This window comes from Heterodontus francisci, chromosome 5 (genome assembly GCF_036365525.1).
Source record: "Heterodontus francisci isolate sHetFra1 chromosome 5, sHetFra1.hap1, whole genome shotgun sequence".
Classification (NCBI taxonomy): domain Eukaryota; kingdom Metazoa; phylum Chordata; class Chondrichthyes; order Heterodontiformes; family Heterodontidae; genus Heterodontus; species Heterodontus francisci.
The window spans coordinates 67,612,985-67,634,627 of record NC_090375.1 but is presented as its reverse complement, the minus strand read 5'-3'; the positions used below and the strand labels follow the sequence as shown (position 1 = coordinate 67,634,627).

At 42.1% G+C, this 21,643-nt stretch overlaps 1 protein-coding gene across 2 annotated transcripts in view; it reads right to left on the bottom strand.

Annotated features, from left to right (window-relative positions):
- rad54b (RAD54 homolog B) overlaps positions 1-21,643 on the bottom strand; it is a 246,674-nt gene that overhangs the window by 17,653 nt on the left and 207,378 nt on the right. For both annotated transcript variants that reach the window (XM_068031594.1, XM_068031595.1), the window contains 3 exons: positions 17,299-17,589; positions 11,185-11,369; positions 756-1,017 (listed from right to left, as the gene is read on the bottom strand). In XM_068031594.1, the coding sequence (XP_067887695.1) occupies positions 756-1,017; positions 11,185-11,369; positions 17,299-17,589 (738 nt within the window). The remainder of the gene's footprint in view (positions 1-755; positions 1,018-11,184; positions 11,370-17,298; positions 17,590-21,643) is intronic.

Sequence of the window (21,643 nt, the reverse complement as noted above, 5' to 3'; positions counted from 1 at the left end):
ATCATCTGCTCATTTAGATAGCTTTCAATAAACTGCAAGCAACTGGCTTTAGAGTGGTAATAGTAAAGGATCAGCAGCAGACCTCTAGCCTGTCTCAGTTGGGGAAGGTATATGGCATGGGGAAATGATTGAGAGAAAAAAAGAATGGAAAAATAAATTAACAGCACAAGAAAATATATGAAAAATGTGTGCTGCTTTTTGATATCCATTATGGAATGGAATGAAACCATCTAAAATTTTACACTGTGGCACAACAAGCATTCTGAAGTAAATTGCCTTCTTCTAATTTTTTTCTTACCTCTCTCCTGGAGACAGTGACTTCAGAATGTGAACTCACTATGAATCTAATGAGAAAGCATAGCTTAAGGAACCACACTGATGTAGTAATTAAGGTTAGGCCATGAACCTCCTGCTTCCAACCTTACAAATAGCAGGATTTGGCTATTTCTTTATCAAGGGGCCGCTGATTAAACTGTATACTGCCTTCTGACCCCGAGGATCAAGGCATGGAATGTCTCAAGCATTTAGTGAAATCTATACTACCTACATTAACATTAAGGCAGAGACAGGTATGTAGCGAGTGGAATGTATCTTCTCCCTGGAATAATTATTAAAACAAAAGTCCATTGCAAACTCAACATTTTATGAACTGCTAGTACCTTATCAATCACAAATAGTTTCAGTCTCAAAACATTAATTTGTTTATAGAGTATTTACTGCAGCCACATTCTCACCTATATTTCTTGTCTATATACCTGAACATCATTTGCTGGATTCCAATCGATGTCATACAAAACCAAGCGGGATGCTCCAATTAGGTTTAAGCCAACTCCACCAGCCTTTGAGCTGAGCAGGAAAATGAAACTCTGGCTATGTTTACTATTAAACGAATCCACAATTTGTTGTCGATGGCTGACGGGTGTTTGCCCATCCAGTCGGGTATAGCTATACCCAAAACACTTGCACATTTCTTGCAAGATATCTAATGTCTGAGTATAATTTGAAATCAGCACAACTCTGCAACAGAAAAAGTTAAAATAAGCACCTGTACAAAAAAGAGTGTGCTGGGTGATTATTTTTCTTAGAAACACGCTCAACAACCTGTACCAGTATTTTGTACATACAAGTGCAACTTTTTTTTTTAAAGAGAAAACAGTATCCTGAATAAGGAATTTTTAACCAAAAAGCAAAATTTTACAAATTTGCACTCCCTATGCAGAGTGGAAGTCTGCAGGATCCCCATTCCTCAAAATTAATGAATGAAAAATCTTGCTGTTGTGTCTGAATTTCTGATGTGCACTCTGGGCACATGAGATGACAAACCGGGAGTGCAAATTTGTAAAGTTTGGCATATGACGTTTATAAATATAGTGCATTGAAAACCATTTTCAGTTTGGGACAGGAGAACGATCACAAATATGACTTGATTATATCATGGTTGTAATATCACTGTGACTATATCTAGTTATAAACTAGCAACAATGAACCATTCAGTTTTTCACTCCTTTGATTATTCTATTTTTCCATTGATTTTTATTTGAACAATGATTTTGTGGAGATGCTGAATTGGCTGGATGGATTTATAAGCTGAATCTACACTGGCACAGAAAGAGTACTTATTCTGCTATGTATGTCCACACAGCTCCCTCATGTGGCCAGTTTTCCTATAGCTTAAATTCATTGCAAATTTTGATTCTAAAGATGTACTCAAGCTGTGTACAATCAAATTATTGCCTTGTATACATTTCAACCAGTAAATAATTTCAATGTAGTTCCAACAACACCATCAACAACTTTTATTTAGAAAGCGCCTTTCATGTAGCATAATATCCCAAGGCATTTAACAAGAGCGTTATCAATAAAAATATGTTTGGTTCTGAGCCACAGGAGCTATCAAGATATAAAAACAGAAAATGCTAGAAATACTCAGCAGGTCTGGCATCATCTGTGGAGTTCAATGACCTTTCTTCAGAACTGCAAAAAGTTAGAGGTAATAAGTTTAAAGCAAGTATAGATGCAGGGAGAGGGGAGGGGATGGGCGGGAAGAATGAAATGAAAAGGTCTCTGATAGGGTGAAAGGCAGGAGAGATTAAATCATAGAATTATGGAATGGCTACAGCACAGAAGGAGGCCATATGGCCCATCAAGATATGCCAGCTCTCTGCAAGAGCAGTTTAGCTAGTCTCACACCCCCGCCCTTTCCCATAGGCCTGCACATCTTTTCCCTTCAAGTGCTTATCCAATTTCCTTCTGAAAGCCACAATTGAATCTGCCTCCAGCATCCCTTCAGGCAGTGCATTCCAGATTGTAACCACTTGCTGCAGAAACAGCTTTTCTCATGTCGCCTTTGTTTCTTTTGACAATCACTTTAAATCTGTGTCCTCTGATTCTCGACCCTTCCGCCAATGGGAACAGTTTCTGTTTCTACACCCCTCATAATTTTGAGCACCTCTATCAAATTTCCTCTCAACTTTCTCTTCTCCAAGGAGAATAATCCCAGTTTCTCCAATCTATCCATGTCACTGAAGTCCCTCATCCCGGAACCATTCTCATAATTTTTTTCTGTAGGCTCTCTAAAGTCTTTACATCCTTCCTAAAGTGCAGTGTCTAGAATTGGAAATAGTAATCCACTAGAGGTCAAACCAGTGTCTTATAAAGGCTCATCATAACTTCCTTGCTTTTGTACATTATGACTATTTCTAAAGCCCAAGATCCTGCATGCCTTTTTAACCACTTTCTCAACCTGTCCTGCCACCTATACCCCCATTCTCTGTTCCTTCAGTCTTTTAGAACTGTAGCCTTTAGTTTACGCAGCTTCTCTTTCTTCCAACCAGAATGCATCACTTGACACTTGTCTGCATTAAATTTCATCTGTCACATGTCCATCAATCACTATCCTCCTCATAGTTCACTATACTTCCTAGTTTTCTGTTGTCTGCACCCAATTCTAAGATTAATATACATCAAGAAAAGCAGTGGTCGTGGTACCGATCCCTGGGGAACATCAATGTATACCTTCCTCTAGTCCGTAAAACAAACATTTACCACTAAAATAAAAGCAAAATACTGTGGACGCTGGAAATCTGAAATAAAAACATAAAGTACCGGAAATACTCAGCAGGTCTGTCAGCATCTGTGGAGAGAGAAACAGTTAATGTTTCAGTCGATGACCTTTCATCAGAAATGGCAAAAGTTAGAAATGTTTTGAGCAAGTGAAAGGGAGGAGGGGGGGAAAGAAGAACAAAAGGGAAGATCTGTGATAGGGCAGAGGGTGGGGAGATTATATGACGAAGATGTCATGGAATAAAAGGCAAAGTAGTGCTAATGCTGTTGCATTTCTTTTGCCAGTTCTGATGAAAGTCACAGACCTGAAACATTAACTCTGTTTCTCTCTCCACAGATGCTGCCAGACCTGCTGAGTATTTCCAGCATTTTCTGTTTTTACAACCGTTAACGACTTCTCTGTTTCCTGTCACTCTGTATTCATGCTGCCATTGTCCCTTTTTTTCCATGGGCTTCAACTTTGCTGGCAAGCCTATTCTGTGACACTTAATCAAACTCCTTTTGGATGTTCATATACAGCATCTCAACCACTTTACCCTCATCATCCTCTGTTAACTCATCAAAAAAGTTTAGCTGAACACAATTTGCTTTTAACAAATCTGTGCTGGCTTTCCTTAATTAATCCACACTCGTCCAAGTGACTGTTAATTTTGTCCCAGATTATTGTTTCTAAAAGCTTTTCCACCACCGAGGTTAAACTGACAAGCCTGTTGTTGCTGGGTTTATCCTTACACCCTTTTTTTGAAAAAGGTTGTAACATTTGCAATTCTCTCCTCTGGCAACACCCCTGTATCTAAGGAGAATTGGAAGATTATGATCAGTGCCTCCGCAATGAGGTGAGAGTGACTGCCCTTGATAGCAAGGCAGCATTTAACCAAATGTGGCATCAAAAAGCCCTAGTCAATGGGGATAAAGGGAAAAACTTTCCACTGGCTGGAGTCATACCAATGACTGGCCCCAGGACATTGCTACAGGAATTTGTCAGGGCACTGTCCTAGGCCCAACCATTTTCAGCTGCTTCATTAATGACCTTCTTTCCATCATCAGGTCAGAAGTGGGGATTGTTCAGTAACATTTGCAACTCCTCAGATAATGAAGCAGTCTGTGCCTGCTTTAACGACTGAGGCGGGAGGAGTGCACTGTTCATTCAGTCCCACTTCTCCACAGCTCACAACATATATTTAAATTTTCCCACTTACCAAAACCGTCAATCAGATACTCTTTTTTCCCCCCAGAATAAAGCACACCAACCAGCTTTCTTTAATAAACAACAAATTATTTGTTTATTATAAACCAAGTCTTAACCAATAATAAAGTAAAAATACATGCAAATTGGAATAGTAAAACCCTAGACAATATTCAGGCTTGGGCTGATAAGTGGCAAGTATCACTCATTCTATGGAAGTGCCAGGCAATGTCCATCCCCAGCAAGAGAAAATCTAACCATCTCCCCTTGACACTCAACGGCATTACAGTCACTGAAACCCCACATCCTGGGGGGTCACCATCGGCCAATAACTTAACTGGACCAACTACATAAATACACAAATACAAGAGCAGGTCAGAGCTGGGAATTCTGCAGCGATTAACCCACCTCCTCATTCCCCAAAGCCTGTTCACCTCTACAAGTCATAAGTCAGGAGCGTGATATTTGCCACAGAGGGAATGCAACAAAGGTTCACCAGACTGATTCCTGGGATGGCGGGATTGTCCCTTGAGGAGACTGGGCCTGTATTCTCTGAAGCTTAGAAGAATGAGAGGTGATTTCATTCAAACATACAAGATTCTTACAGGGCTCGAAAGGGTTAATGCAGGAAGGAAGTTTGCCCTGGCTGGAATAGGGGAACCAGGGGAGACAATCTAAGAATAAGAGGTAGCCCACTTAGGACTGAGATGAAGAATTTCTTCACTCAGAAGCTGGTGAATCTTTGGAATTCTGTACTGCAGAGGGCTGTGGAGGCCAAGTCATTGAGTATGTTCAAAACAGACCTTAAACATTCAGCCCTGCCACCACAGGCGCCCAGAGGCTGCAGTACGTACCATCCACAAGATGCACTGCAGCAACTTGCCAAGGATCCTTCAACAGGAGCTTCTAAACCTGTGACCTTTACCACCCAGAAGAACAAGGGCAGTAGGCTTATGGGAACACAGAATTGTTACAGCGCAGAAGGCTGCCATTCGGCCCATTGTGCCTGCAACGGCTCTCTGAAAGAGCAACTCCCTCAGTTCCATTCCCCTGTCTTTTCCCCATAACCCTGAACATTCTTCCTTTTCATATAACTAAATCCATTTTGAATGCTTCAATTGAACCTGCCTCCACCACGTTCTCAGGCAGCGCATTCTAGACTTAACCATTCGCTGTGTGAAAACCGTTTTCCTCATGTCACCTTTGCTTCTCTTACCAAATACATTAAATCTGTGCCCTCTCCTTCTCGATCCTTTCACTAGTGGGAACAGTTTCTCTCTATCGACTCTGTCCAGACCCTCATGATTTTGAATACCTCTATCAAATCACCTCTCAGTCTTCTCCAAGGAAAACAGTCCTAACTTCTCCAATCTATCTTCATAGCTGAAATTCCTCATCCCTGGAACCATTCTCGTGAATCTTTTCTGTACTCTGTCCGATGCCCTCATTCCTTTCCTCAAGTGCGGCGCCCAGAACTGGATGCAATACTCCAGCTGAGGCCAAACTAGTGTCTTATACAAGTTCAACATAACTTCCTTGCTCTTGTACTCTATTCCCCTATTAATAAAGTCCAGGATACAGTATGCTTTATGAACTGCTCTCTCAACCTCTCCTGCCATCTTCAATGACTTATGTACATATACACCCTGGTCCCTCTGCTCCTGCACCCCCTTTAGAATTGTACCCTTTATTCTATATTGTCTCTCCATGTTCTTCCTACCAAAATGAATCACTTCACATTTCTCTGCATTGAACTTCATCTGCCACCTGTCTGCCCATTCCACCAGCTTGTCTATGTCCTTTTGAAATTCTACACTGTCCTCCTCACAGTTCACAATGTTTCCAAGTTTCGTATCATGTGCAAACTTTGAAATTGTGCTCTGTGCACCAAGGTCTAGGTCATTAATATATATCAGGAAAAGCAAGGGTCCCAACACTGATCCCTGGGGAACTCCACTACAAACCTTCCTCCAGCCCGAAAAGCATCCATTAACCACTACTCTTTGTTTCCTGTCACTCAGCCAATTTCATATCCATGTTGCTACTGTCCCTTTTATTCCATGAGCTACAGGTTTGCTCACAGGTCTGTTGTGTGGCACTGTATTGAACGTCTTTTGAAAGTCCATGTACACCACATCAACAGCATTACTCTCATCAACACTCTCTGTTACCTCCTCAAAAAACTCCAGCAAGTTAGTTAAACATAATTTTCCCTTTAACAAGGGTGTAACGTTTGCAATTCTCCAGTCCTCTGTCACCACCCCCAAGTCTAAGGAAGACTGAAAAATTATGGCCAGTGCCCCTGTGATTTCAACCCTCACTTCCCTCAGTATCCTTGGATGCATCTCATCTGGCCCTGGTTCTTTATCCACTTTAAGTACGGACAGCCTATCTAATACTTCCTCTTTATCAATTTTAAACCCCTCTAGTGTCTGACTTACCTCCTCTTTCAACATTGCCTGGGTTGCATCTTCTTCTTTGGTAAAGACAGATGCAAAGTATTCATTTAATACCTCAGCTATGCCCTCTACCTCCACGTGCAAATCCCCTTTCTGGTCCCTAATCAGCCCCACTCTTCCTTTTATCACCCTTTTACTATTTATATGCCTATAGAAAACTTCAGGATTTCTTTTAATGCTAGCTGCCAGTCTCTTTTCATGCTCTCGCTTTGCTTCTCTTATTTGCTTTTTCACTTCCCCTCTGGACCTTCTACATTCAGCCTGGTTCTCAAAAGTATTTTCTACCTGGCATCTGTCATCAGCACACTTTTTCTTTATTTTAATCTCTATCTCTTTTGTCATCCAGGGAGCTCTGGATTTATTTGCCTTACTTTTCCCCTTCGAGGGAACATACCTGGACTGTGCCTGAACTATCGCTTCTTTGAAGTTAGCCCATTGTTCATCTACCACTTTTCCTGCCAGCTTTTGACTCCAATTTATTCGCCCCAGCTCCTTTCTTACCCCATTGAAGTTGGCCTTCCCCCAGTTAATTATTCTTACCCTGGATTGCTTTTTTTTCCTTTTCCATAGTCAGCCTAAACCTTATAATACAATGATCACTATCTGCTAAATGCTGTCCTACTGATACTTGATCCACTTGGCCCACTTCATTCCCAAGAACCAGGTCTAGCAGTGCCTCCTTTCTCATTGGACTAGCAACATACTATTGTAGAAAATTTTCCTGAACACATTCTAGGAACTCTTGACCCTCACTGCCCTTTACACTACTATTATCCCAGTCTATGTTTGGATAATTAACGTCCCCCATTATAACTACCCTATAATTTTTGCATCTTTCTGTAATTTCCTTGCAAATTTGTTCCTCCATGTCCTTCCCACTAGCTGGTAGCCTATAGACAACACTGAACAATGTGTAACTGCACCTTTTTTGTTCCTTAGCTGTAGCTAAATTGATTCTATCCTCGACCCCTCTGGGACATCCTTTTTCTCCAGAACTGCAATGCTCTCCTTAATCAATACTGCCACTCCTCCCCCTTTTTTACCTTTCCTATCTTTCCTGAACACCTTGTATCCAGGAATATTTAACACCCTGTTCTGCCCTTCACCAGCACCTGTAGGTTCTCCTCCAAGCTACACACCATCCTGACTTAGAAATATAAATCGTTGTTCCTTCATTGACGCTGGGTCAAAATCGTGGACTCCCTAACAGCACTTTGGGTTTGTCTATGCCACATGAACTGCAGCAGTTCAAGAAGTTGATTTGCCAGCGACATACATCCCACGAATGAATTAAAAAAAACTTCCTTCAGCATCCTCAGATGCTTCCCATCTGGTTGTGGTGACTTATCACCTTTAAGTACAGCCAGCCTTTCTAATACCTCCTCTTTATCAATTTTTAGCCCATCCAGTATCTCAACTACCTCCTTTTTCTCTATGCCTTCGACAGCATCTTTGTCCTTGGTAAAGATAGAGGCAAAATACTCATTTGGTGCTTTAGCCACGCCCTCAGCCTCTTTGCGTAGCCCTTCTTTTTGGTCCCTAATCAGCCCCACTTTTCCTTCGCTACCCTATTACTATTTTAATGCCCATAGAAGACTTTTTGGATTCCCTTTCATGTTAGCTGCCAGTCTCTTCTCGTACTCTCTCTTTGCCCCTCTTATTTCCTTGCTCACTTCCCCTCTCAACATTCTATATTCAGCCTGGTTCTCATTTGTATTATCAATCAGACATCTGTCATATGTACCCTTTACCTGCTTTATCTTACTCTCTATTTCTTTTGTCATTCAGCGAGCTCTTGCTTAAGATGCCCTAACTTATCTCCTCATGGGAACGTACCTCGACTGTACTCATACCATCTCCTCTTTAAAAACAGCACACTGTTTGCTTACGGTTTTGTCTGCCAATCCTTGAGTCCAATTTACCGAGGACAGATCCATTCTCAACTTCTGAAATTGGCCCTCCTCCAAATAAGCATTTTTACTCAAGATTGCTCCTTGTTCTTTTCCATAGCTAACCTAAATATCACAATATTGTGATCACAGTAGAGCTTGTACAGGTCCCACCTTCCCCAGAACCAGTCCCAATGTCCCAGTATCTAAAGTCCTCCCTCCTGCATTATCTCTCCAGCCACACATTCATCTGTCCATCCTCTTATTGCATGTAGCACTGGGAGCAATCCAGCAATTACTACCTTTGAGGACCTGATTTTTTCTCTTTCCTAGCTCCCTAAAATCTGCCTGCAGGACCTCATCCCTCTTTCTATGTTCTTTATACCTATATGGACCATGACCTTTGGCTGTTCACCCTCCCCCCAGAATGTTCTGGAGTCACTGAGTGACATCCTTGACTCTGGCACCAGGGAGACAACATACTATTCTGCAATCACACCTGCAGCCACAGAAACACCTGTCTTTTTCCCTAACTATTGAATCCTCTATCATTATTGCTTTCCCGATTTTCCTCCTCCCACCCTTTACAGCTGAACCACCCATGGTGCTGTGGACTTGGCACTGCCTGCACTCCCCAGAGGAATCATCACCCTTGCTGTTATTCAGAACTGAAGAGAGCGGGATGTACGCAGGGGACTCCTGTACTACCTGCCCGGTTCTCCTTGACTGGTGGTCATCCATTCCCCCTTTGCCTGCACACTCTTATATTTCAGGGTGACTAGCTCCAGAAACATGCCATACATGTAGTTATCAGCCTTGCAGCTGCACCGCAGTGATACCAGCTGCTGCTCAAGCTCGGACACCTGGAGCTCCAGCTCTTCCAGCTGACGACACTTCCCGCACACGTGCTTGCACGTACTTCTCGTATCCTAGAGTTCCCACATGGAACAGGATGTGCATTCCATGGGACTGAGGTGCCCTTTCATCAGACTATTAACTAACTAAACGATAGAAGGAATGATGGTGCAAGGCAAAAAGAGGTGGTAACAGGACAAATGAAGAAACAAAAGATCGGTCAAGAGGAGGTGTAAATGGGGAAAGCAGAGTCATTACCAACAGCTGCTGTCCAAAAACATAAAAAATGAAAAATAAAAATGGGGACAAAGGCTATGATCCAAAATTGTCGAACTCAATGTTGAGTCCAGAAGGCTGAAAAATGCCTAATCGAAAGATGAGGTGCTGTTCCTCGAGCCTACAATGAGCTTCATTGGAACAGCATGGGAGGCCGAGGACAGAGAGAACAGAGTGGGAGTGGAGTGGGCAATTAAAATGACAGGTAACCAGGAGTTCAGGATCATGCTTAAAGACTGAATGGAGGCGTTCCAGAAAGCAGTCACCCAATCTATGTTCGGTCTCCCCAGTGTAGAGGAGAATGCATCTTGAGCAACGAATACAGTATACTAAATTGAAAAAAGTGCAAGTAAATTGCTGTTTCACCTGGAAGGAGTGTTTGAGGCCTTGGACGGTGAGAAGGGAGGAGGTAAAGGGGAAGATGTTGCATCGCCTGCGCTTGCATGTGAAGGGAAGAGGGGGTGATTGAGGAGTGAACCAAGATGTTACGGAGAGATCTGTCTCTTTGGAATGCTGTTAGGGGAGTGAAAGGGAAGATGTGTTTGGTGGTGGCATCGCACTGGGAAAGTTTACCAGTGATGGTCAGAATGCCATTTGTGTCTTTGATAAGAGTCGATTCAGTACTGTGGCAGAAACCTGATAGGAGAGATTCAAACATGGAAAAGACACATTTGAGAGACAACAACATGTTCAAGGGCTTTGGAGAGGATAGGAATGTGGACGGTCAGGGAACCTCCAAAGAAATTCTACCCCGTTATGTAATTTTAGACTCTATTTTAGGAAGGATGTCAAGAGAATTACTAGAAGACGACTAAGGATGAGCAGTTTTTGGTATATAGAGACACTACAGAAATTAAGATTCTTTGGAGGATTGGTGGTGAAGGTGCTCAAAATTGTGATGGCTTTTGATGTAAAGAGAGAAAAACTATTTACATTAGTCAGTAAGTTGGCAACTAGAGGGCTTAGATTTATTATCACCAAAAAAGAGTGAAGGAAGAATTTAGGAGAATTTTTAGCTGTTATGACATGGAATACTCAACCAGAAATAGGGGTGGTGGTATAATGGCTTCAACAAAAAATATATTTAAATGGATTGGGGAAAAGGCAGGTGAATAAAACTAAAGGAAAACTCTTCCAGAGATCTAGCACAAGCACAGTGAGCTGAGTGGCCTACTTCTGTGCTGTAAAATTCTATTCTATGTTAATGAGCTGTCAGCATGTCATGTTAAATTTATTTTGTGGCAAGTCGTGAAATATTTTCAAAGCAATGATTTTTAAAGTTATACACTTTGGAGTCTTGGTCAAGGAGAGAAGGAAAATGAGCTTGTTTTAAAAAGAAAAGTAGCACACCTTGGTCCAGTGTGACTGACCATTGAGAGTTAAAATTTGGAAAACACTATGCACAAATGTTTTCATAGCTACCATCAATTCAAAAATAGAAGTTTTTACTCCCTACCTTTCAGATGAACTTTGTGCATGAATGCTTGCTAAAATATCTATCAGTACTTGTAGCTTCCCCGAATCCTTTGCAGTAAATGTGTCCCACTCATAGTTTATCGGAAATAAGCCAGTCAGATCATTATAAGGGCTAATTTCCAACTGATGGTTAAAATCAGGTTTTTTTGAGTGTATCTCCTTTCCCTAAGACAATAAAGAGACAGAAACAAGTTACCTTAGTGTTACAGACTTTCAGTTATTAACAGACTTGGTTTTCATTCATTTCACAGAAGATATTTGATCCCAAGTTGTAGTTTCCCACTTAGAACAATACAACAGGGATAATTTTCAGACTTTGGCCTAATAGGGAGCCTTACCTGCTGGGAGTTCATATCAGAAATTCGGCACGTGCTACACATTATTTTCCAACTATTTAAATGCAAAGCACAAAGTTGGAAAATTATCTCTTGTATTTAAATGATGATACAGTAACCTCTTAAAATTAAATCCCTTTTTAGAATATTTTTCTATCGTCCTGATACAGTTGTAATCAATCAACCAGCTGCTGAAGTATCAAAGCTTCTTTTACAATGAATCTTGATTATAAATACTCTTATGAAGCTGTTCCCTTTAACTAAAGTTCCTCCCTTCTTCTCCAGAATAATGGTGGTATGACGGAAATCACACCTGCCAAATGGAAACATATTAATTTCGTCATATGGGACACCGTTTGAAACTTTTTACTAGACATTGCAAATAACTTTTTAAGAAAAGCAGAACTGAACAGCTGAAAACATGGTTGCACATTTGCATTCTGAGAAGACAATTAATAGCTGAGAGACAATTGAACAGAGAGACAATGGGAGTGCTGCTTGATTCAATTAGCAAGGTTGGTCTTGGCAATAGTGGTGATCAACACCCTTTGACTTTTTAGGAGCCAAACTCCATCCCCCATCGAGCATGTCTGAAAGACTTTGAAATCCAACAATCCTCCAAGAAGTTGCTGTTTCAAACAAAGAGATGGTCACATGACCTACCTGCTGGTAAGACTGGGGCTTTTGAATTGTGCCTCACAGAAAGGAAACAGACTGTAATTCTGAACCTCAAGAGGAAGACATCTCTCTCTGTCTCTCTCTCCAGCAAAGAACCAGGAAAATCACAGTGGCAGCTTCTACACTTCAAGACTTCAGACAAAGCCTCTCTTCGGCCTTCTGGTACCAGAGAAGCAAGCCTGGAATTGTGCATGTAGCCTCATCAAGGATTTCAAGACCTTAACTTCAATTGAGGACATTATACCATGGACATTAAGAACCGTATCTGTATTCCATATATTACAATCTTTACTCCAACCCCCCTAACTCTTTCTTCCCCTCTGTATCTATTTGTGTGTGTGCCTCTCATATGCCTATGAGTGGATGCATCGCATATTTTTAGTAATTTTAATCTGGGTTAGAGTGATAAGGCCAATAAACTTACATCTTATTTAAACTCAAGAAAACCTGTCTGATTAGTTAATTTGCAATTAGAGTGCAGTGAGCAAGGGCTCACTGAGGTAGTAAGCTAAAATCACTGTGTTTTAAAAGATAAACCCTGTCATAGCCAAACCAGAGAAGGGACAAGAGAAGAACCTGAAAGCCCTTCCTCACCTGATCGTAACAGTGGAGTAAAGGTCAATGGCATTGACTACAATCTGCACCTCACCTAACAATTATTCTTCATATGAGCTCAGACTGTGAGCTACCAGTTAATTCCATTATGGATGCATTGTATTTGATGACCACACAAGTGCAAATTACAGCAGAAACAATGGGTGGTGATCAGCAATGGAAATAGCTGATTTTACCCTCTTTAACCCATAGCACTGAAGTCAGCTATACTGTCAGCTGACTCAATTATATAACAGTACAAATGGTGGATCAAACCTGGCACTATTTTCTGGCTCAAATGTAACATGGAACCACAGAAATTTCCAACAGAGGAGGTGGCTATTTGGCCCAGTATGTCCATAATGGAATTAACTGGTAGCTCACTGTCTGAGGTTCATAAGAATAGTTGCTAGATGAGGTAGATTGCAGTCAATGTCATTGACCTTTACTCCACTGTTATGACCAGGTGAGGAAGGGGTCTCAGGTTCTCCTCTCGCCCCTTCTCTGGTTTGGCTGTAACAGGGTCTATGTCCATTCTTCGCTCCAGGAAAATCTTAGAATCCATCATTTGAGGTAAAGGTTAGTGAACATTTAGAGATGTATGGAATGATTTGAAGGTAGGTCATGTTTGACAAAGTTTTTTGAAGAAGTGGCCAATTAGATTAAATAAAGAGAATGCAATCAGTGCAGTTTACATGATCTTCAGACGTCACTTGATAGGTGTCTTATAGCAGGTTGCAAAAATTCAGGCCTATACTGTAAAAGAAAATACAACAGCATGAATAGAAATTGGTTTATAGATATAGAGCAATGGGTTAAGGCTAATGAGTAATAAGAACATATGATCATAAGAAATAGGAGGAAGAGTAGACCAGTAGACCCTGCTCTGCCACTCAAGGAAAATCATGCCTGAGCTTCTAACTCAATTCCACCTTCCTGCATTATCCCCATATCCTTTAATTCCCTTAGTAACCAAAAATCTATCGACCTCTGTCTTGAATATATTCAATGACTGAGCATTCACAGCTCTCTGGGGTAGAGAATTCCAAAGATGCACAACCCTTCTGAGCGAAGAAATTTCTCCTCTCTCAGTCCTAACTTGCCAACCCCATATTCTGAAACTGTGACCCCGTGTTCTAGATTCCCAGCTAGGGGAAACATTTTCTCAGCATCTACCCTTGTCACACCCTTTAAGAATTTTATGTGCTTGAATTAGATCACTTCTCATTCTTCTAAACTCTAGGATATATAGGCCTAGTCTTCTCAATATCTCCTCATAGGATAATTCCCTTATCCCAGAAACAAGCCTAGTGAACCTTCGATGAACCCCCTCTATCTAGGGGAAGTGTGTTCCTCCTAAGGTAAAGAAACAAAAACTGCACATAGTACTCCAGATATGGCCTCACCAATGCCCTGTACAAATGTAGTAAGACTTCTTTACTCTTATACCCCAATCCCTTTGTAATAAAAGACACTCAGATTGGGGAAGGGTTAGATGTGGTGTACCTCAGATCTGGATATAGTGGTTGTGTTACTGGGTTAGGAACCAGAGGCCAGGACTAATGATCCAGAAACACGAGTTAAAATCCCACCATGGCAGCTGGGGAATTTAAATTCAACTAATTAAATAAAACTGGAGTACACCAGTAATGGGTCCATGAAACTACCGGATTGTCATAAAAACCCATCTGGTCATTAATGTCTTTTAGGAAAAGAAACCTGTCCTTACATGGTCTAGCCTATATGTGACTCCAGACCCAGAGCAATGTGGTTGACTCTTAACTGGCCTCTGAAATGTTCCAGTAAGCCACTGAGCTGTCAAGAAGGCAGCTCATCAGCACCTTCTCAGGGCAGTTAGGAATATGTCAGAGACTGGATATTCTGCAGTGAGTAACTCACCTTCGGACTCCCCAAAGCCTTTCCACAGATACAATTCAGCAGTGTGATGGAATACTCTCCACTTGCCCGGATAAGTACAGTTCCAATAACACTCAAGAAACTCGGCACCATCCAGGACAAAGCAGCCTGCTTGACTGAAGCCCCATCCATCACCTTATAAATTCACTCCCTTCACCACCGGTGCACCACGGCTGCAGTGTGTACCATCTACAAGATGCACTGTAGCAACCTGCCAAGGCTTTTTCAACAGCACCTTCCAAACCTGCAATGTCTACCATCTAGAAGAACAAGGACAGCAGGTGCATGGGAACACCACCACCTGCAAGTTCCCATCCAAGTCACACACCATTCTGACTTGGAAATATACTGCTGTTCCTTCATTGTCACTGGGTCAAAATCCTGGAACTTCCTACCTGGTAGTGAGTATCTTTATCACACAAATTACAGCAGCTAACCATCACCTTCTCAAGAGCAATTTGGAATGGGCAATAAATGCTGGCCTTGCCAGCGGCGCCCATGTCCCATGAAAGAATAAAAAAAGTGCTGAGTACACTTTCACTCTTGAGGTTGGACTTGGCCATAAAGCTCAAGATCAAAATTTGCTTGACACAAAATTGGCAAATAGCAAAATGGACTGCAAAAAACTTTAAGGACTCTATTCTATTCTCCTGGTTTCTCTGAATCTGACAATGCAATCTGCCATTCTAGCGCATCCGATATGTCTTCCTCTATCCTCAACTGAGGAGTAACCCACACACACTGTGTTTGACAGGGCCCTCGAATGCATCCGTCCCATTTCACTTGCTTGTGCTCTCACCCCTTTTCCGCCCTCAAAGAACCACGATAGGGTCCCTCTTGTCCTCACCTTCCAGCTCACCAGCTTCTGTATTCAATGGACCATCCTCTGCCATTCCCAACATATTAATTTTTTTGAATACATATTAAAAGGTTAATTCAATACAAGATTCCAATATTCAACTGGCTCTCTTATTCATTCAGAACTGTACTCAATCCCTGATTGCTAAGGTATTAATTACATTCCCTGTTACATCAATCATAATTAAGTCACAAATATACAATGTAGAACTGTGAATTTTATTCATGTATTCTGCTTATTTCATTTAAAATTTAAAAAAAATCTAATCTGATTTAAGTGAGGAAAAAACACAATGGTTCTCAATGTGTGTGTGTCTGCAAAAACAAAACATGTTCCTATGTTCCAAGGGAAGCAGAGGAAGCATTTTGCTTAGAAATCAGCCATTTTGATGAAACATATCCAGTTAATTTTCCCAAAGCTTAAAGTAACACACATTGCTGAGGTTCCTAATGTAATGCATTGTTTAGCCCATGGGGCTCCCTGACTCCCTTGTGTAATTGTGTTTGGTAAGACATATGTCTTTATATGGTGATGATTAATGGGCTGCTTTAAAAAATACTATCAAAATCTCAGCAGACTTCCAAAAGTAACTACAGGACATGGAAGTAGCCAATGGGCTAAACATTCAACCTTAATAGCAAGGGTTTACTTAAAAAAACGCAACCTCTCTAGGCAAGAGTGCTCCACAAGTACACTTTCCGCTTCAATTTATAATGCATCTTTGAGAACATATAAAGAGAATATTATGGAATGAAGAGAGTGATTAAATGGGCACTCCATTAGTGAAGGAGACATAAATAAGGTGTCTAGGTCACAGTATATTTGAGAGGAAGTGTATTGTTAACATTATGAAATGCAATTAATTTATTTTTACATTTGCAGAGCTCATATCAAGCTCTGAACTTGTGTATTTTATTTACTCAAGCCTCTGACCTTTATTCTGTGCTGCTAGCTTCTCCCAGTGACTAAGCCAAAATGGGCACTTCAGGGCAGAGGTCAAATACACAGGTCATGGTCTTGATCTCCGCAGGCACAAACAAAAAAATGTAAACAGATCACATTTTCAAGTATGACTTTTGGTTACCAGGGAACAACTGAATTTTAACCCTTCCTGCTTATAGTTATCTTCTAGTTATTCACTAGAACAGAACTCTTACTATGCACTCACATTTTAATATAAGTATTTGCCATTTTTTCCCTATCCTCTTTTGTCTCATAAAAAGATTGACAATGTGCTGCCAGGCCCCCTTCCCCCACCCACCCAATGTTGTTCAGAACTGGTCCCCATGAGGTGACTTTCGCTTGTCTAGGCTTTTCCTAATGCCTAGTTTCAACTTTGTGCCTAAATACAATTTTGGAGAAGGGATGGGGAAAATATTAAACCTGCATTTTGCACCTCTTACCTTTCTAAGAAATTTTTTTTGCATGGTGAGTAAAGATAGCATTAAAATAATGAACTTAAAAAGCATAAAATATATTTTCTGGGACATGGCAGCTTTAAAAGGCAGCTCCCATGAGATTTCCATTTCTGTGTCACATTGTTAGGATTTCTTGTTGTCTTTAGTACTAAGTACATTTCAAAACTGCTCTTGGCCAAGCAAATTCTTTGGGTGTAGCTAAATACATCACAGCATAATTTTCTTACAAACATGTTTCGTGTACTTACTAGGCTGCTAGGGAGTTAATGCCCATGTGAACTTCAAACAAATACCTTTATTGTATTAAAGAAGAGTGTAGGGTGATTGCAGAGTTTTTTCAGTAACCCTATGCATATTAAGTGGGAACTGTTCTCCAGACTTCCCTGCAGGCAAGATTTCACTGCATGGGATGCCAGCAGTTTGTGATAGAGTTCAAGCTGTAGTGCAGCTGGGCGGCAGAAGATAATCCATTCAGTCTTTGGTGGGAGGTAATTGTTAATGATGTCCTGTGTGCGTCGAAGTATGAACAGCCCAGTTAATCGGCAAAGCTCTGTTGCCCTTTCTTCACCCAACTGCTTTTCATCCTAAAGACAAAAAGAAATGGCAAAAGAGCAAAAGCTGGAATGTTGAGCTGTTGAGGAAAGAATTCCTGAATTGATGGCATTTCGAACAAGACTGCATTGTTTATTCTCCAGCTTTTCAGGCCTAGCTATGAGCATTTTTGACCAAGAATTTGAACAGCTTTATAGGTTAAACTTGTACAGTGCTGAAAATTCCCTCAACAACAAAACCCTTTTATGACATTCTTAAATGGTTAATTTGGATGCTTGGAACCCAATTTAGTACAACCAAACAGATTTAATTGCTTTTTTTGAAGGTATGACCCCTGTTCATGCTATTTTCTTACTTTGTCCCACCTCTTTCCTGACCAAAGGTGTAAGCATCTGACCTGTGCTCAGCCCTGACTAATGCCACTCTGAAACCAACAACCAACATGTGGGTAGTCAATAGGGAAGGACTTGGTGCCTGCTCATGGTGGCATATTAAGATCAGGAACTCTATGTGTAGAGAATCTCTAGAACTGTACATCTGTGAACTCACTATAGTGTGGAGTAGTGGGGAACAGCAGTGGGCAGAGATCAGGGCAGTGGGACTAATCTTAGCAAAGATTTGGCATAGACCTGGTGGACAGAAGGACTTTCATCTGTGCTGTAAATTTCTATAGTTCTGTGGAATTCAGCACATAGCATCATCCAACTTAAAAACTACTTTTCATTATTTTATACATCATCTCTTTTTCAGTGTCTCCTCACATTACAGTGGGCAGATGTTGCAAATAGCTTTTTTGCTGACAATGCAACCACTAGTTGATGCACTACTGGCACATGCGCAAATGCAGCCTCATCGACTGAAACGACACTGTTGGCGACGTCTCAGGCAGCTGCCAGTAATAAAGATGGCTCTGCTCAATTTAACACAAAAAACAAATTAAACCCAAACCTCCTCAATGGATGCATATGCCACCTCCATCCCACCCTCAACAGTAACCTGCTCTCTCCCGCCACGGCTGCTTCTCTTCGCCAATCCCTCCCGCGCACATCTGCTCGCCCCCCACTCGGCTGCTTGCTCCCGGCCTCGCCGCTTCCGCCCCCGCTAGCCGCTCACTCCTGCCTTGCACCCACGCCCCCACTCACTCCTGGCCTCGCAGCCCCCCACCCTCAGCAGCTCACTCCCGGCCTTGCCCCTTACCCCCCACCCCCAGACACTTACTCCTGGCCTCACCGCTCCCCCGCCTCCAGACATTTACTCCCAGCTTCGCTGCTATCCCACCCACCACCCCGGCCACTCGCTCCCGGCCTCATCACACCCCATCCCCATCGGCCCAGCGTCGCCACTTCCACTCTGCTTGCTGCTCACTCCCATGTCGCCTGTCCCCCCTTGGCCGCTCACTCCCCGCGTGGCAAGGTGGGGCGTGAGTAACGGAGGGGGGAAATAGGCAGGCAGAATGTAGAGGTGAGTAGTCAGGAGCAGGAAACGGAAAGTAGCAATTGAGGAGGGGTTGGCGGGAGGGAGCAGGGTACTGTTGGGGGATTGGAGGTGGCAATCGCGGTCATTACGTGGTGATGTCAGTGCACACATTTATACTGGCAAGCTGGCAAATGTTTGGCTGCACTGATGACGTCAACGATCACTCGGTGCATGTTCTGCATTTAATGAATTCACAGGATGTGGGTGTCCCTGGCAAGGCCAGCACTTATTGCTCATCCTCATTGTCCTGGAGAAGGTGGTGGTGTGTCACCTTCTTGAATATAACTGAGTGACTTACTCGGCCATTTCAGAGGACAGTTAAGAATCAACCACATTACTGTGGGTCTGGGAACACATATAGGCCTAGTCTGGATAAGGATGGCAGATTTCCTTTCCTAAAAGACATTAGTGAATCAGATGGGGAATTACAACAATTCTGTATTTTAGTGGTCACTATTACAGATACTTGCTTTTAATCCAGGTATTTTTAATTAATTGAATTTAAGTTCCCTAGCTGCCATGATGGATTTCAACACATATATGTCTCTGAATTATTAGCCCAGGCCACTGGATTACTAGTTCATTAACATAACCAGTATGCTTTAGTATCCCTAAATGCAGGGGTGTCAAAGCACAATCTAGGCAAGAGTTTCATCCGGCCAAACTGTGCTGTGCTTAAGGCTGCCACGTGTTAGAATGGAACTCTCTTCTTAACAGCATTGTGGGTGTACCTACCCCACATGGACTGCAGTGGTTCGAGAAGGCAGTTCACCACAACCTTCTCAAGGGCAATTAGGGATGGGCATTAAATGCTGGCCAATCCAACAATGCCCATATCCTGTAAACAAATAAATTTAAAAAAAGAACTTCCAGGTACTGCTTCTAACAGACTGGGAGAATCGCGCCTTTTAAACTTGCACCTCAGCCCACACCCTCTCCACTCCCGAGCAGTCACTCTCTTAGGAGTGATGGGAAATAGAAATGGAAATGTCTTGCTATGGGGAGAGACAAACAGAGTGGGAAGAGAATGAGCAGAAACTAGGGAGCAAGAGATTGGAAGTCAGCATAGGGTTGGGAGACTGAAACTGGAACTGGAACAGGGAGAGGGTGATGGGACTGGAGTCAGGAAGAGTGCGTCAGAGGAATGAGGGTTGAGGTAATTGCACTGCTCACTCGGCTCAAACTTAAAATCGACTCTGAATGTGAACAGATGAAATGTTATCCCATTATGAAGCTAGAGGGCCAATGCACCACGCACCGGACAGCACTTCATTTTAACTGATCAAAAAGGAATACCAAATTTGAAAAATCATATTTTAAAAAGAACCAAAAAGCATATTTGCATAAGTTCTTAAATTGAATTAATTTGTGTAAAACAATAAACGGGTTCATTTTCCTCTGCTTATGCCTGTGCACAAAGATGAGGAAAGAGGATTGGAGACCGAAGGTACCAGGTCTCCACCTTTGGTACTTTCACTGTTTTCCCCTGATGTAATCCCATGCTCATGAAGTGGGAATGACATCATTACACTAGTCAATTCAGACTGGGCAGGTGGAGGCCTCTTGCTGTTGTTTTTGAACAGCAGGCAAACACCTTGAAGCCAACGGCTGGCTTTCCTTCATAGTCATCAGGCAAAAGCCAAAATGCTTGTAGGGGGAGGAGTTTCAATGGAAAATGGGTCTTACTATCTCTTAATATGTAAAGTAGAGCTCATCTGGTGGCTTTGTGGGTAAATGAACCATCCAACACAGCAATGAGTTAAACTGGCCTGGGGCTCCAGGTTAGACCGCAATTAGGTACTGACTTTGATCTCAGAATTTACCTCAATGTCCAAATTTCCTCACTAAAATAAAAGCAAAATACTGCGGATGCTGGAAATCTGAAACAAAAACAAGAAATGCTGGATTCACTCAGCAGGTCTGGCAGCATCTGTGGAAAGAGAAGCAGAGTTAACGTTTCGGGTCAGTGACCCTTCTTCGGAACTGACAAATATTAGAAAAGTCACAGATTATAAACAAGTGAGGTGGGGGTTGGGCAAGAGATAACAAAGGAGAAGGTGCAGATTGGACCAGGCCACATAGCTGACCAAAAGGTCACAGAGCAAAGGCAAACAATATGTTAATGGTATTTTGAAAGACAAAGCATTAGTACAGATTAGGTGTGAATATTGTACAAGTAAATCTTGTACTTCTTTCAATGTAGTATACTGTATTCGCTGCTCACAGTGTGGTCTCCTCTACATTGGGGAGACCAAGCGCAGACTGGGTGACCGCTTTGCGGAACATCTCCGCTCAGTCCGCAAGCAGGACCCTGAGCTTCCGGTTGCTTGCCATTTCAACACTCCCCCCTGCTCTCATGCTCACATCTCTGTCCTGGGATTGCTGCAGTGTTCCAGTGAACATCAACGCAAGCTCGAGGAACAGCATCTCATCTACCGATTAGGCACACTACAGCCTGCCGGATTGAACATTGAGTTCAATAATTTCAGAGCATGACAGCCCCCCACTTTACTTTCATTTTTAGTCATTTTTTCTTCCTTTTTTTTTGCATTCCTTTTTACATTTTTTGCATTTATTTCATTTCATCTTAGTTTGTTCAGTTTGCTTACC